Source organism: Chiloscyllium plagiosum, chromosome 25 (assembly GCF_004010195.1).
Source record: "Chiloscyllium plagiosum isolate BGI_BamShark_2017 chromosome 25, ASM401019v2, whole genome shotgun sequence".
NCBI classification, from domain to species: domain Eukaryota; kingdom Metazoa; phylum Chordata; class Chondrichthyes; order Orectolobiformes; family Hemiscylliidae; genus Chiloscyllium; species Chiloscyllium plagiosum.
Window position 1 is genome coordinate 42,306,919 of NC_057734.1, and position 11,969 is coordinate 42,318,887.

The window sequence follows — 11,969 nt, forward strand, 5'->3', positions numbered from 1 at the left end:
GGATTATCTTGTACCTTTGACTTTGCAAAGGATATTTGCTTGATACCTGAACATGGTGAGGGAGGAGTGGAAATGTACTTTGTGGCTGTTCAGACAGTTGCTACAAAACTGAAATGGCCGACAGAAATTTGTACTATTCTCCTACAGAATGTATTTGTAGAAAAAGCTCTGGAGGTGCACTCACCTCTTCCAGAAGGCCAGTCAGGTGACTAAGAATGTTATTGTCCACGTCTATGAGTTAATCCAAGAAGTCTGCAGACAGAAATATTGGAAAGGAAACAAGGTCCAATATTTGTGAAGGTTTGCTCGAAAGAAGAAAATGTTTGTACATGAATGAAAGTTGAAGAAGGCTTGGAGAATTTTAGGGAAGGGATTCTGGTGACTGAATTAAAAAGCAGTGACCGTAAGGTCCCACCTGGACAACTGTAAAGTCAATACACAGAAATGACAGGTGGTTAGCATCTGTTGTGGAACCGTAACAGGAATGGGTGCAGTTGTGATACTCAGAAATGGGGCTTTGATAATAAAACAGCAACGATGAAGGCACGGGTGCTCCTCAGGTTAGTAACTGAGGAAGGCACGGGTGCTCCTCAGGTTAGTAACTGAGGAAGGCACGGGTGCTCCTCAGGTTAGTAACTGAGGAAGGCACGGGTGCTCCTCAGGTTAGTAACTGAGGAAGGAATGGGTGCTCCTCAGGTTCGTAACTGAGGAAGGCAGGGGTGCTCCTCAGGTTAGTAACTGAGGAAGGCACGGGTGCTCCTCAGGTTAGTAACTGAGGAAGTCTGAAGGGTTGTTCGATTCAGATGTTTGAATTATGTTGATTTTACCGTAACAGTATTGAAACTGAAATCAGTTTTGTTGCTATTGGCTTTATGGGGATTCCTTCTCTTAAAAAAAGTTATCAGTCTCTTTGGGAATCGTAACAATTATTTCAACTTTGATGATTGCAACTCCTTCTTAAATATTGGCAAAAATGAAATTAAGATAACGGAGGCTTTGCTGGGAGTTTGGTGCAGTCATCTATCAGTGATTGCTGACAATAAACGTCCCCTAGTTTATGGGAGGTATGATGGCCCATTGGTTAGCACAGTTGCCTCATAGTACCAGGGAGCCAGGTTCAATTCCAGCCTTTGTGACCGGCTGTGTGGGTTTCCTCCCACTGTCCAAAGATGTGCTGGTGGATTGATCATGCTAAATTACCCCTAGTGCCCAGGGATGTGTAGGCTGGCTTGATTAGCTATGGGAAGTGCAGGGTTACAGGGATAGAATTGGGGGTGGGAATGCCCTTCGGAAGGACTTGATGGGCTGACTGGCCTGTTTCCGCATTGTAGATATTCCGTGATTTGGGCTATAACATGAAATTGCTGATGGTGAATCCATAGCTCCATCTACACCTTGCCTGATTTTAATTTCCTTTAACATCAACATAGAGACTGATACTTGAATTGTGATTGGTGCAGATAATGAGGGGAGCTTTAACTTCCCAAGTGGGTAGTAAAGGAATTTAACATTTCAAAATCTGATAGCTGACCTCCGTCTGCCTCAATCATAGTATTCTCTGGTTTTAAAGAAAATGTGTTGGGGGGTGTTGGAGGCATTATTTCCAATCAAAAGACGATCAGTTCTTAAATTATTTAATGAGTCTGTGTGGATGAAATCTGAATATTTGTACTTAACAGTTCTGAGAGTCTTTCCTGGGCTTAAGAAATTCAGTAGCTGTAGGGAGGTGAGGTAGACTCACTTTGTTCTGCTTGTGGGTCAGTGGGAGCAGGAATACTTAGCTTTCAAAAACTAACCTATTTCCTTCCCCATCATTTCTTTCCCCTGCCTAACCTAAAGTTTTTCCAAAAGCCCCAATCTCACCAGCTGCGTCCTCCCTGTCTAATGCCCACAATCACCTCTCCGACCTGTAGGCCTTCCCATTGGACAGCTGGCCTGGCCGGAAAACAATGCCTAAACCTGCCATTTACATTGAGAGAGCCTCTGTGTCACCCGCATTTCTGTCTTCCCCAGCAACTGCACGGTCTCATTTCCTCTGTGTATATAGTGGGGCCAATAAGCCACTATAATTCGAGACTTTGTATAATGTCAAATGGCTTTTATGCATTTAACAGGAGGAACAGCCCAGTAATTTAGTTCTGGTTACCTATGTATGAAAAGGATTGCAACCTGTGATCCAGTAGAGTATTGCTGCGCATTTAGACTGGTGCTGCAGTCAGTGAGCCCTCCAACTCCTTGATCTAAGGTACATGACAGACTTTTAAACTTAGTTCATTGCAGCAATGAGCAGGATGCTCTGATAAACCACTGAATTTCCTGGGGTGTGCACGTGCCTTGGGAATATTTGGTAGATTTCCAGGTTGGAGCATGGTGATGATCTTGTGCGAATTAAGCAGCCGCGATATGTTGGGACACTTCAGATTGCATTTCATAATGTCTTTCCCTTATGGTTTTAAGAGGAAGTGGCACCCATTAAAAAAAAATAGACCTGACAATCTGATTTTATTTAGAGAGAAGGGGGCCATGTCAACTTTGATGTGTAAGCTATGTTGACAATGGAAATACTAAGCAGGAGAGATGTAAAGCAGGCTGCTCATTTGCCACCACTGTTATATTTCTAATGCAGTTATAATGCAGTGTTAACGTACAATTTTTTTATAGAAGCATTGTCAGACAGCAGTAGATGTGGATTCACAGGATGGGGCAACAGGACATCAGAGGGGCAAAAGCTTGTTCAAAGAAATGGGTTGCAAGAATTATCTTAATAGGCAAGAGAAATTGAGAGCCAAAGGGATAGAGCTTACACCCTAGAGAGCTGCAGCTGCCGTCTGGGGGCGAGGACAAGAATCTCAAACCCGGTGAAAATGTCCAGACCGCCTCCCAACCCAAGCACGGTGGGCTCCCTCGAGTTTGAGGCACTAGCTAACCAGACCCGACTTCACTTCAGCCTCCTCCCTGACACAGGCATTGCTGCAGTTAGCAGGCAATACTAATGAAGGAATGGGCACAGAAACAGAATTGGAGGAGCACAGAGGGTGGAGGGGTAGGGAGGGTAGGGTAGGACTTACAACTCTGTGGTAACGTGAGGAGTCCGTGAGAATGCGAAGATTTAAATCGATATGCACCGGACTGGGTGTGAATGTAGGTTGCTGAGTGTGGGGCTGATCAGTGAATGGGACTTGGTGTGAGGTAGGATAGCAGGAACCCAAATTTGGATACATCCAGATTGATAGTGGGTGGAGAACAGTGACCGAGCTGGCTGACAGTGTGTCATGATAGTCAAGACTAGAGGTGGGAAAGGCCTGGGTGGTTTTAGCAGCAGATGAGTTGATGCAAGGTGGAGACAGGAGACATTACAAGGTGGGGGCTGGGATCTTGCTGACAGAGTGGGGGCTGCAACATTCACTGGACAAGTACTAGTCTAATCACTAACTCAAATCATATAGCACGGTTTTCTACTAATGGTTGCTTTTTGTCCTTCAGGCTCTACACAGCTACAATGAGGGAGATATCGATGGAGCCAAAAAGCTAGCACACATAGCGACACTAGTTGCCATTGCAGCCATTATTATTGGATTATTAATTATCGCAGTCTCTTGCATCGTTCACTTCTCTCTGGTAGGCTCTATTCACTTTGTATCTTTTAACCTGGCTGTGTTTAGAAGCACATTTAATGATGAGTTGAAGTGATACAATTTGCTTTGTAATCTGCTTTGGTTCACAGCAAGGACTGGCATTTTCTACAAAGGCTTACCAGAGATTTCTTGGGTCTCAGGGGGCATAATAATATCGGTATAAGAATCTGACGTCAACAGTCAAATCCTATGATGCTGGACTGGTCACTGTGAAGTTTGTGATTGGTTGGGTGTCACTCAGACTGGGAATTTTACAGAATTCAGCCCCTGATCTGTGCTGAGTTTGTTGACTTTAGTTCAGTCAAGGCACTACAATTAGCTTCAGTGCTCCTGAGCTGGAGAAAGGATTAGTGTACAATCACTTTTACTACAAGTGACATGTCTATGAAACATGGAAAATCAGAACAGGAGTAGGCCATTTGGCCCTTCAAGCTGACCTCACCATGCAATATAATCATGGCTGATCATCCAGCTCAGTTCCCCCATTCCCTTTGATCCCTTTAGCCCTAAGCACTATATCTATCTCCTCCATGACAACATTCAATACTTTTGTCACAGCCATGTTCTGTGGCAGGGAATTCCATAGGCTCACCACACTCTGGGTGAAGAAATTTCTCCTCATCTCAATCCTAAGTGGCCTACCACATATCCTTAGACTGTGACATTTGGATCTGGACTCCCCAGTCACTGGGAACATCCTACCTATGTTTAACCTGTCCAGTCCTGTTAGAAGTTTGAAAGGTTTTTAATGGAGGATGGTCATCCGAAGGTCCAAGGCCTAATGTTCCTGACCTCTGAAGTGTTCCCCGACTGAGAGGGAACACCCCTGCCTAGTGATTGTTGCATGGTGTCCATCTGTTGTCATAGCATCTTTAGAAATAGAACCAGTCTGACTCAACAGTGGGACACAGACAGACTTTAATCTCACACACCTTTAATGCATTGTCTGAGCTGAGATGGCATCTATTGTTAGAAAAGCTGAAACTATCTTGAGAATGTAACTGAGAAGGAGATCTGGAATTTGCATATTAAAGAACCAAAACTAACATATCCCATTCTAAAAGATGAAAGACTTAATCTAAATTTGTTTAATATATCATTACAGCTCCGTGACCCTTTGCTATAAATTCTGTGTCTTGTTCCACAACCACCTGATGATGAAGCAGCACTCCGAAAGCTAGTGCTTCCAAATGAACCTGTTGGACTATAACATGGTGTTGTGTGATTCTGCTCATATATCTTATGGTCTTATTCCGGGAGATTTCAGGCGTGTTCGCAGAACTAATCCCTGGCCACTGAGTCAGAGCTGAAGTTCTGTCTTCCTGAAAGTTTTACTCATCCTATGAATTAACTAACTAGTGGAATAATGACAAACAACTGTTTTCTTTTTGCAACAAGTTACAGGATTTCTTTACTGAACAGCCCTCAGTTTAAGCCAGGTCTCGCAGACATGGGAATATAATAGGAGAGGCTGCAGTGACTCCTCAGCAGAGAGGATGGTGTTGTCTTTAGAAAGGGAGCATGTTCATGTGTCGAGATATTCGGGGGATCAGTTCAGTGATCCTGCACTCCAGCAGGAAGCTGCGTTCCAAGAGGATGCAGTTCAGAGAATTAGAACGTTCACCCTAACCTTCTTTCCCAGTCAGAAATCACATGACACCAGGTTGTAGTCCAATAGGTTTATTTGAAATCTCGAGCTTTCCAAGCGCTGCCCCTTCATTGTGTGACTTCTGACTTTGTCCACCCTGGTCCAACACTGGCATCCCCACATCATAGCTCCTCTCCCAGAGAAAGTCCCCACAGTGTGGAAAAAAGGTCATTTGGTCCCAACTGACCCTCCAAAGAGTAACACACCCCAACTAATTCCCCTACTACTCTACATTTACCCCTGACTAATGTACCTAACCCACACATACCTGTGTCTGAATACTGGAGTCAATTTAACATGGCCAATTCACCCAACCTGTACATCTTTGGATGATGGGGGGAAACCAGAGCACATCCAAGTAGACACAGTGAAAACGTGCAAACTCCACACAGACAGTGACCCGAGGCTGGAATTGAACCCGGGTCTCTGGCGCTGTGAGGCACCGTGCCAACTGAGTGCGAAGTCTCTGAATTTCTCCTTTATTCTGGAGCCATCACTTACTTCAGATTTTTTTATGTTTGCAGTTTCTGAATAAACAACAGGGAAAAAAATATAAAAAGATTAATAAAGAAAAATAACATTAAGTGATCAGCATCACGATGTATTCAGCAGGTTAGCAACACAAAAATAATAATAAACCACTATATGTTTATTAAGACCAAAAGATAAGTTTAAACAAATCAACAATATCATTAAAGGGTCATTCACATCAGATAAGAATGGTGACCATTTCGACAAAGACTGAGTCCTGGTGGCCTTGTGGTATTATCACAGGATTATTAATCAGAGACGTAGGAATGTTCTGGTGACCCAGATTCGAATCTTACTATGGCAGATGGTGGTATTTGAATTCAGTCATACAAAACCTAGAATTGAGGGTCTGATGATAATCACAAATCCATTGTTTAGAGAAAACTCCATCTGGTTCAGTAACGTTCCTAAGGGAAGGAAACTGCCACCCTTACCTGGTCTAGCCTACAAGTGACTCTGGACAATTAGGGAAGGGGCAATAAATGCTGGCTGAGCTGGTGATGCCCTCATCCTGTGAATACAAAGAGACCCATAGCTGCTTTATTAAAGCTGATCAGGGGGGATTTTTTAGGACCTGGAGATCAAGTCTTACAGGCTTGACCAAGGCTGCACTGTTACAGCAGGATGAAGGATCATGTCTGTTGGAGGCTGAAATCAGAAAGATGTGCAACAGTAATATCATGATGGAGAGGCCCCTTCCCCTATATAGGGGATGGGGAGAGGCAATTAGGAAGCAGAATGGAATCTTAAGCACTCATCCCAGACTGATACAAGCAAGCACTGCAGATAATGCAACCATCTCCTTATACACGATAATTTAAAGTGGGCAAACCATAGACAGCAAATTGAGGTGGACAAAAGTGAGTCTTGAACTTTTTGGGTCCCTTTCTTGTTGAAAGAGATGCTGTTTTACTTAAAGTTGGAAATCAGAGAGTGACAGAAAGTTGTTACAATGGCCCATACTGGAGTCCAGTTAGACCTTCACAGAAGGATCCAAAGCAATGAGTTGGGTATGAAGATATACTTTCAGTAAAGTGGAGGTCCTTTAGTTACACAACCAGATATGGTTGGATTGACAGAAAAATCTAGAAGCTCCATGAATTGGGAGTTTACAGATCTGCATTCTCTGACTGCAGCAAAGCAGGAATTTTCAGGACTAATTCATCGGGTGATAAACTTGGAGCTATAAATTCGCAATTCACTGCTGAAACCATACCATCAACCAACACCTCGAGTGAGAGCAAGCTCACTTCTCTTAATTGAACCAATGAGAAAGGGATCCAGGTTTTAGATGTGCCTGGAAATCTGGTTGGAAGCATGTGACAAAAGGAAACGGCAGATCGAGAGGAGCCACAACGAAGCCCCTTGATTTGCTTTTCTGGTTCTGTATTAGTCAAGCCATAACCTTCAGCCATTCTCGTTCATGAGTGAACAGAAACTGATACAGAAACCTCACATCCTTCCCCTGCAAGAGGATAATTGTAGGAAATTAAAGTTTTTAACCATTGGGATGAGCACAATCAAACATCTCATTAACAATTTCCATTTGTATGACATAGTTAACGTCAAAAACAAACCCATTTACCTTTCTTAAAACTGGGTCCCGTCAGGAGGAATTCATAAAAACTTCATCAAGGTGATGGGTTCTTAATGAGGTCTTGGGGAGACGGCATTTAAGGAGGGAATTCCAAAGTGTATGGTGAGGTTATCCTCGCTTTTTAGGCAAATCCAATAGGGGCTTTTATTCTCTGTGGATACTGAGTTGCATACAGATACAAGCTGGTACCTGCTCACAAGTAAGTGAGAAAATCGAAGAACATATAGGTGACACTGCTTCCATTGTGCAGTGTAAAATGAACACCCTGACTGACAGCTACTCAGCACCACAGCACAAATGCAACATTCAAGCTTTGTTGAGGCACTGGTTGAAACGGGCTTGGTGATCCCGTTCAACGCCATCTTCCCATCCAAGAGCCAGAGTGTTTGTGCAGAAGCCTGATGTGCGATAGTAAGATCCATGAGTATCCTCACCTTGTTTCATTTGCTTACAGACCACCTCACCTGGTCAGAGCAGTACAAATTCTTCAGCTTATATTATTCGAAAGCTGTATGAGATGTTTAACAAATTAGAGTTGATTCTTTTGGCTTCAGTTCTTATAGTTTAGCACCTGCTTTCTAATTCCAGAGATTCATCCTGGTTTTCATGTTGGCATGTCCACTCCTCGGCTAGTCACCCTCTTCCCTCCTCTCTTCAGCTCTCTCTATACGTAATTAAGACCCTGCTTAAGAATGACCTCTGTGATGAAGATTTTAGTCACACCCCCTTTTCATATCTCCTCATTTGGATTGAAATCGAGCTTTCTTTGACACTACAACCTTGAACATCTTGAGATATTTTCCAAAGTTAAAGGTACTTCATAAGTGCAAGGTGTTATCTCCTTGGCTTCATTACCCACAATCGGTATTCCCAGATCCATTCCTGGCTTTGGCACCATGGTTTTGTTTAACAAACACAGGCCCACCATAACCCAGAATTCAAGGATGGAAGTCAATCTTAACATCGACAGGAACAGAGAAAACATTTTAGCCGGAGTGGTTTGACACATCAAGCAGTGTATTTTGTCTTGATCGGACCATTTCCCTGCTTGATCTTCCGCTCTATAAGATGAGCTTTGAATGAAACCCCTGAGCTGAGGATAGTCAAAGGAGGTTAAATTCTGGAAGGAAGATAGGTGTAAAGATATTTGAAGGAAGAATTGCAGCTTGCTCAGTAATGCTGATTACCAGCTCAGTGTTGATTTAGCGTGAAGAACTGTTGTTTAAAATGCTCTATAATCATCTGAACAACTTAAAATTGGTTTGTTTTTGAAAAGCTACATAAGATGCATCTCAATAGGAGACTGCACTGTGCAGACGGAGGAGTTGCTCAGTGAATCACTGCACTCCAGCAGATTAATAGCCCTCTTGAAATAAATTAAATGTGCCTGATTATGTTTATTGGAAAATATATTTTTCTTGAAGAGTATTAATTCAAAATGAGGTATGACAGTCTGTTACCTAACTTTCAAATCATTCTGCAGATATTTTGGAAACATATAACCCACAAACATCCAGGCAGAGTTTCACTTCCAATAATTCCAAAGGTTTGCTCAGGCCATAACCTTTCAAATGCAGGTTTCCAGAATTTTTGCGATTCAGAAAAAGATCATGGGAGATCCACGAGGAGATAGAATACTGTCTGTCCGTGTATCCGATGCTTTTGTCTTTATTGATAGACTAGAATATTCTTTCAGTTGTTGCACACTCATTAAATTGTTATCTAAACTAATGGCACTGTAGTCGGGAGGGTCTATATTCACAGGGATCTCTCGGACTACAACCTCAGTGAATTTGTGCCAGTACATAATAGGGTAAATATTTACAGGCTCCAAATTAAAAGAGCAGGGCAAACTTTAAAAAAAAAAATCAAATTAAGAAAATAAAATAGAAATGCAGGGCCAGGTGATGTGTTGTACCTGCACAGGGTGGGAGCTGGTGGACCTCACCAGCTAGTTCATAGTGATCACATCTATAGGAAGTGACGGTTGCCTGAGGAACTCTAGCTCAGAGTTGATGAGCTGGAGTCTGAGCTCTGAACACTGCAACACATCAGGGAGGGGGAGAGTTACCTGGATGCTGTGTTTCAGGAGACAGTCACACCCCTTAGATTAATTACCTCGAATTCAGTCAGTGGTCAGGGACAGGAGAGTGTGACTACCAGTGAGGCAGATAGAGCAATCCGGGAGGTAGTGCTGAAGGAGCCGAAATCCTTGAGGTTATCTAACAGCCTGAGACACTTTGCTTCCTGTGTGGGTGAGAGTGGGAGCTGCAGGAAGAATGAGTAAACTGAGCACAGCACTGTGGTGCAGGGAGACATTCAAGTGAAAGGAGAAAAGAGATATGTAGCTGTAATCAGGGATAGTGTAGTCAGGGGAACAAACACTGTTCTGTATGGCCAGGATGGAGAGTCCCGAAGGCTGTGTTGTCTGCCTGGGGCCCGGTTTAGGACTGCTCATTGGTGCAGAGGAAGTTGGAATGGGAGGGGAAGGATCTCATTGTCATGTTCCATGTAGGTCCCAATGATATAGGTAGAAAGAGGAAAGAGGCTGTACTGAGGGAATGTGGTCAGAAGCCAGACAACACCAGGTTACAGTCCAACAGGTTTATTTGAAATCGCAAGCTTTCAGACCGCTGCTCCTTCGTCAGGTGAAGCTCCCCGAAATCTTGTCTTTCCAAATTAACCTGTTAGACCATAACTTGGTGTCATCTGACTTCTGACCTTGTCCACCCCAGTCCAACACCGGCTCCTCCACCTGACGGAATATGAGCAGTTAGGGGCGAATTTAAAAAGCAGAGCCCAAAATGTAATGATCTCTGGATTACCATCTGAGTCAGGAGGAGTTTGGCTCAGGGTCAGCAAGATCAAAAGCTCAAAGATTGGTGTGGGAGAAACAGGTTGGAATATATGGCACACTGGCACCAACACTGGGGATGGAGGGAGCTGTTCCAATGGGATAGGCTCCACCTGAATCATGCTGGGACCGGAATCCTGGTGAATCTCATGACTGGGGGTGTGGACATGGATTTAAATGAAATAGTTGAGGTTGGAGGGGGCTGTCTGTTTTGTGGAAAATCATTGAAAAGTTAAAGGGAGGACGGCTTATCAGTGGTTATTAATGTTTCCAGACAAGTAATCAGACTGAGAGTGTCAAAAAGGTCAGGAATCTAACTTCAGGCACAGGAGATAAGGGGTCAATTATGAGAAGGGGAGCTGTCAACACAGGGCTGAGACTGGTGCAGCAAGTATATACAACAAGATAAATGAGCGAATTGAACAGATTGAAATTGGCAGATACAGTGTTGAGGCCATCACAGGGACATGGTTGCAAGAGGATCAGGGCTGGGTACGAAACATCCAAGGCCAGGCAGATGAGCAGGAGGACAGGGTTGCCTTGTTAGGAAGAAATGAAATTCAATTGATAGCAAGATGCATTATGGCTTCGGAAGGTGTAGGATCAGTGTGGGTAGAATTGAGGAACCACAAAGGAGGAAGGACCCTGATGGGAATTCTGTACTGGCAGCAGTCAGGCTGTCTGAACTGAGATGAGGAGGAATTTCTTCAGCCAGAGGGTGGTGAATCTGTGGAGCTCATTGCTGCAGAGGGGTGTAGACACACAAAGTTGTTGAGTGTATTTAAGACAGAGATGAATACGTTCTTGATTAGTAAGGGGATCAAGGGTCACGGGGAGAAGGCAGGAGAATGGGGTTAAGACACATACCATACACGACCAATTGGTGCAGGGTTTCCTTTTCAGACTGTGGTGATTTGTAACCAGTGGGTTTCCACCGGGTGCAGTGCTGGGAACACAAGTGATTGTAATATTTATTAATGGCTTGGAGAAAGGAAGTGAACGTAGGGCGGCACAGTAGCTCAGTGGTAAGCACTGCTGTCTCACAGCACCAGGGTCCCAGGTCCAATTCCAGCCTCAGGTGACTGGCTGTGTGGAGTTTGCAAATTCTCCCCGTGTCTGCGTGAGTCCCCTCTGGGTGCTCCGGTTTCCTCCCACATTCCAAAGATGTGCAGGTCAGGGGAATTGGTCATGCAAAATTGTCCATAGAGTTAGGTGTATTAGTTCGGGTGAATGGGTCTGGGGTGGGTTACTCTTCGAAGGGTCGGTGTGGAATAGTTGGGCCGAAGGGCCTGTTTCCATACTGTAGGGAATCTAATCTAATCTACTGTGGAGAACACAAAAATAGTTTGAAACACAATTTGCGAGACAGATACAGACAGTTTACAGAGAGACATTGATGGGTAAAGTAAGTGGGCGAAAAGGTGGCAAATAGAACATAGAACAATACAGCACAGAACAGGCCCTTCGGCCCACGATGTTGTGCCGAACATTTGTCCTAGCTTAAGCACCCATCCATGTACCTATCCAATTGCCACTTAAAGTTCGCCAATGATTCTGACTCTGCCACTCCCACAGGCAGCGCATTCCATGAACTCACGACTCGCTGAGTAAAGAACCTACCCCTAACATCTGTCCTATACCTACCCCCCCCTTAATTTAAAGCTATGCCCCCTCGTAATAGCTGACTCCTTATGTGGAAAAAGA

The 11,969-nt window shown here is 43.9% G+C and overlaps 1 protein-coding gene across 1 annotated transcript in view; it reads left to right on the top strand.

The window, feature by feature from the left end:
* Positions 1–11,969, top strand: part of LOC122562790 (transmembrane protein 233) — a 56,120-nt gene that overhangs the window by 17,749 nt on the left and 26,402 nt on the right. Inside the window, exon 2 of the mRNA XM_043715981.1 lies at positions 3,484–3,618. Within this exon, the coding sequence (XP_043571916.1) occupies positions 3,484–3,618 (135 nt within the window). The remainder of the gene's footprint in view (positions 1–3,483; positions 3,619–11,969) is intronic.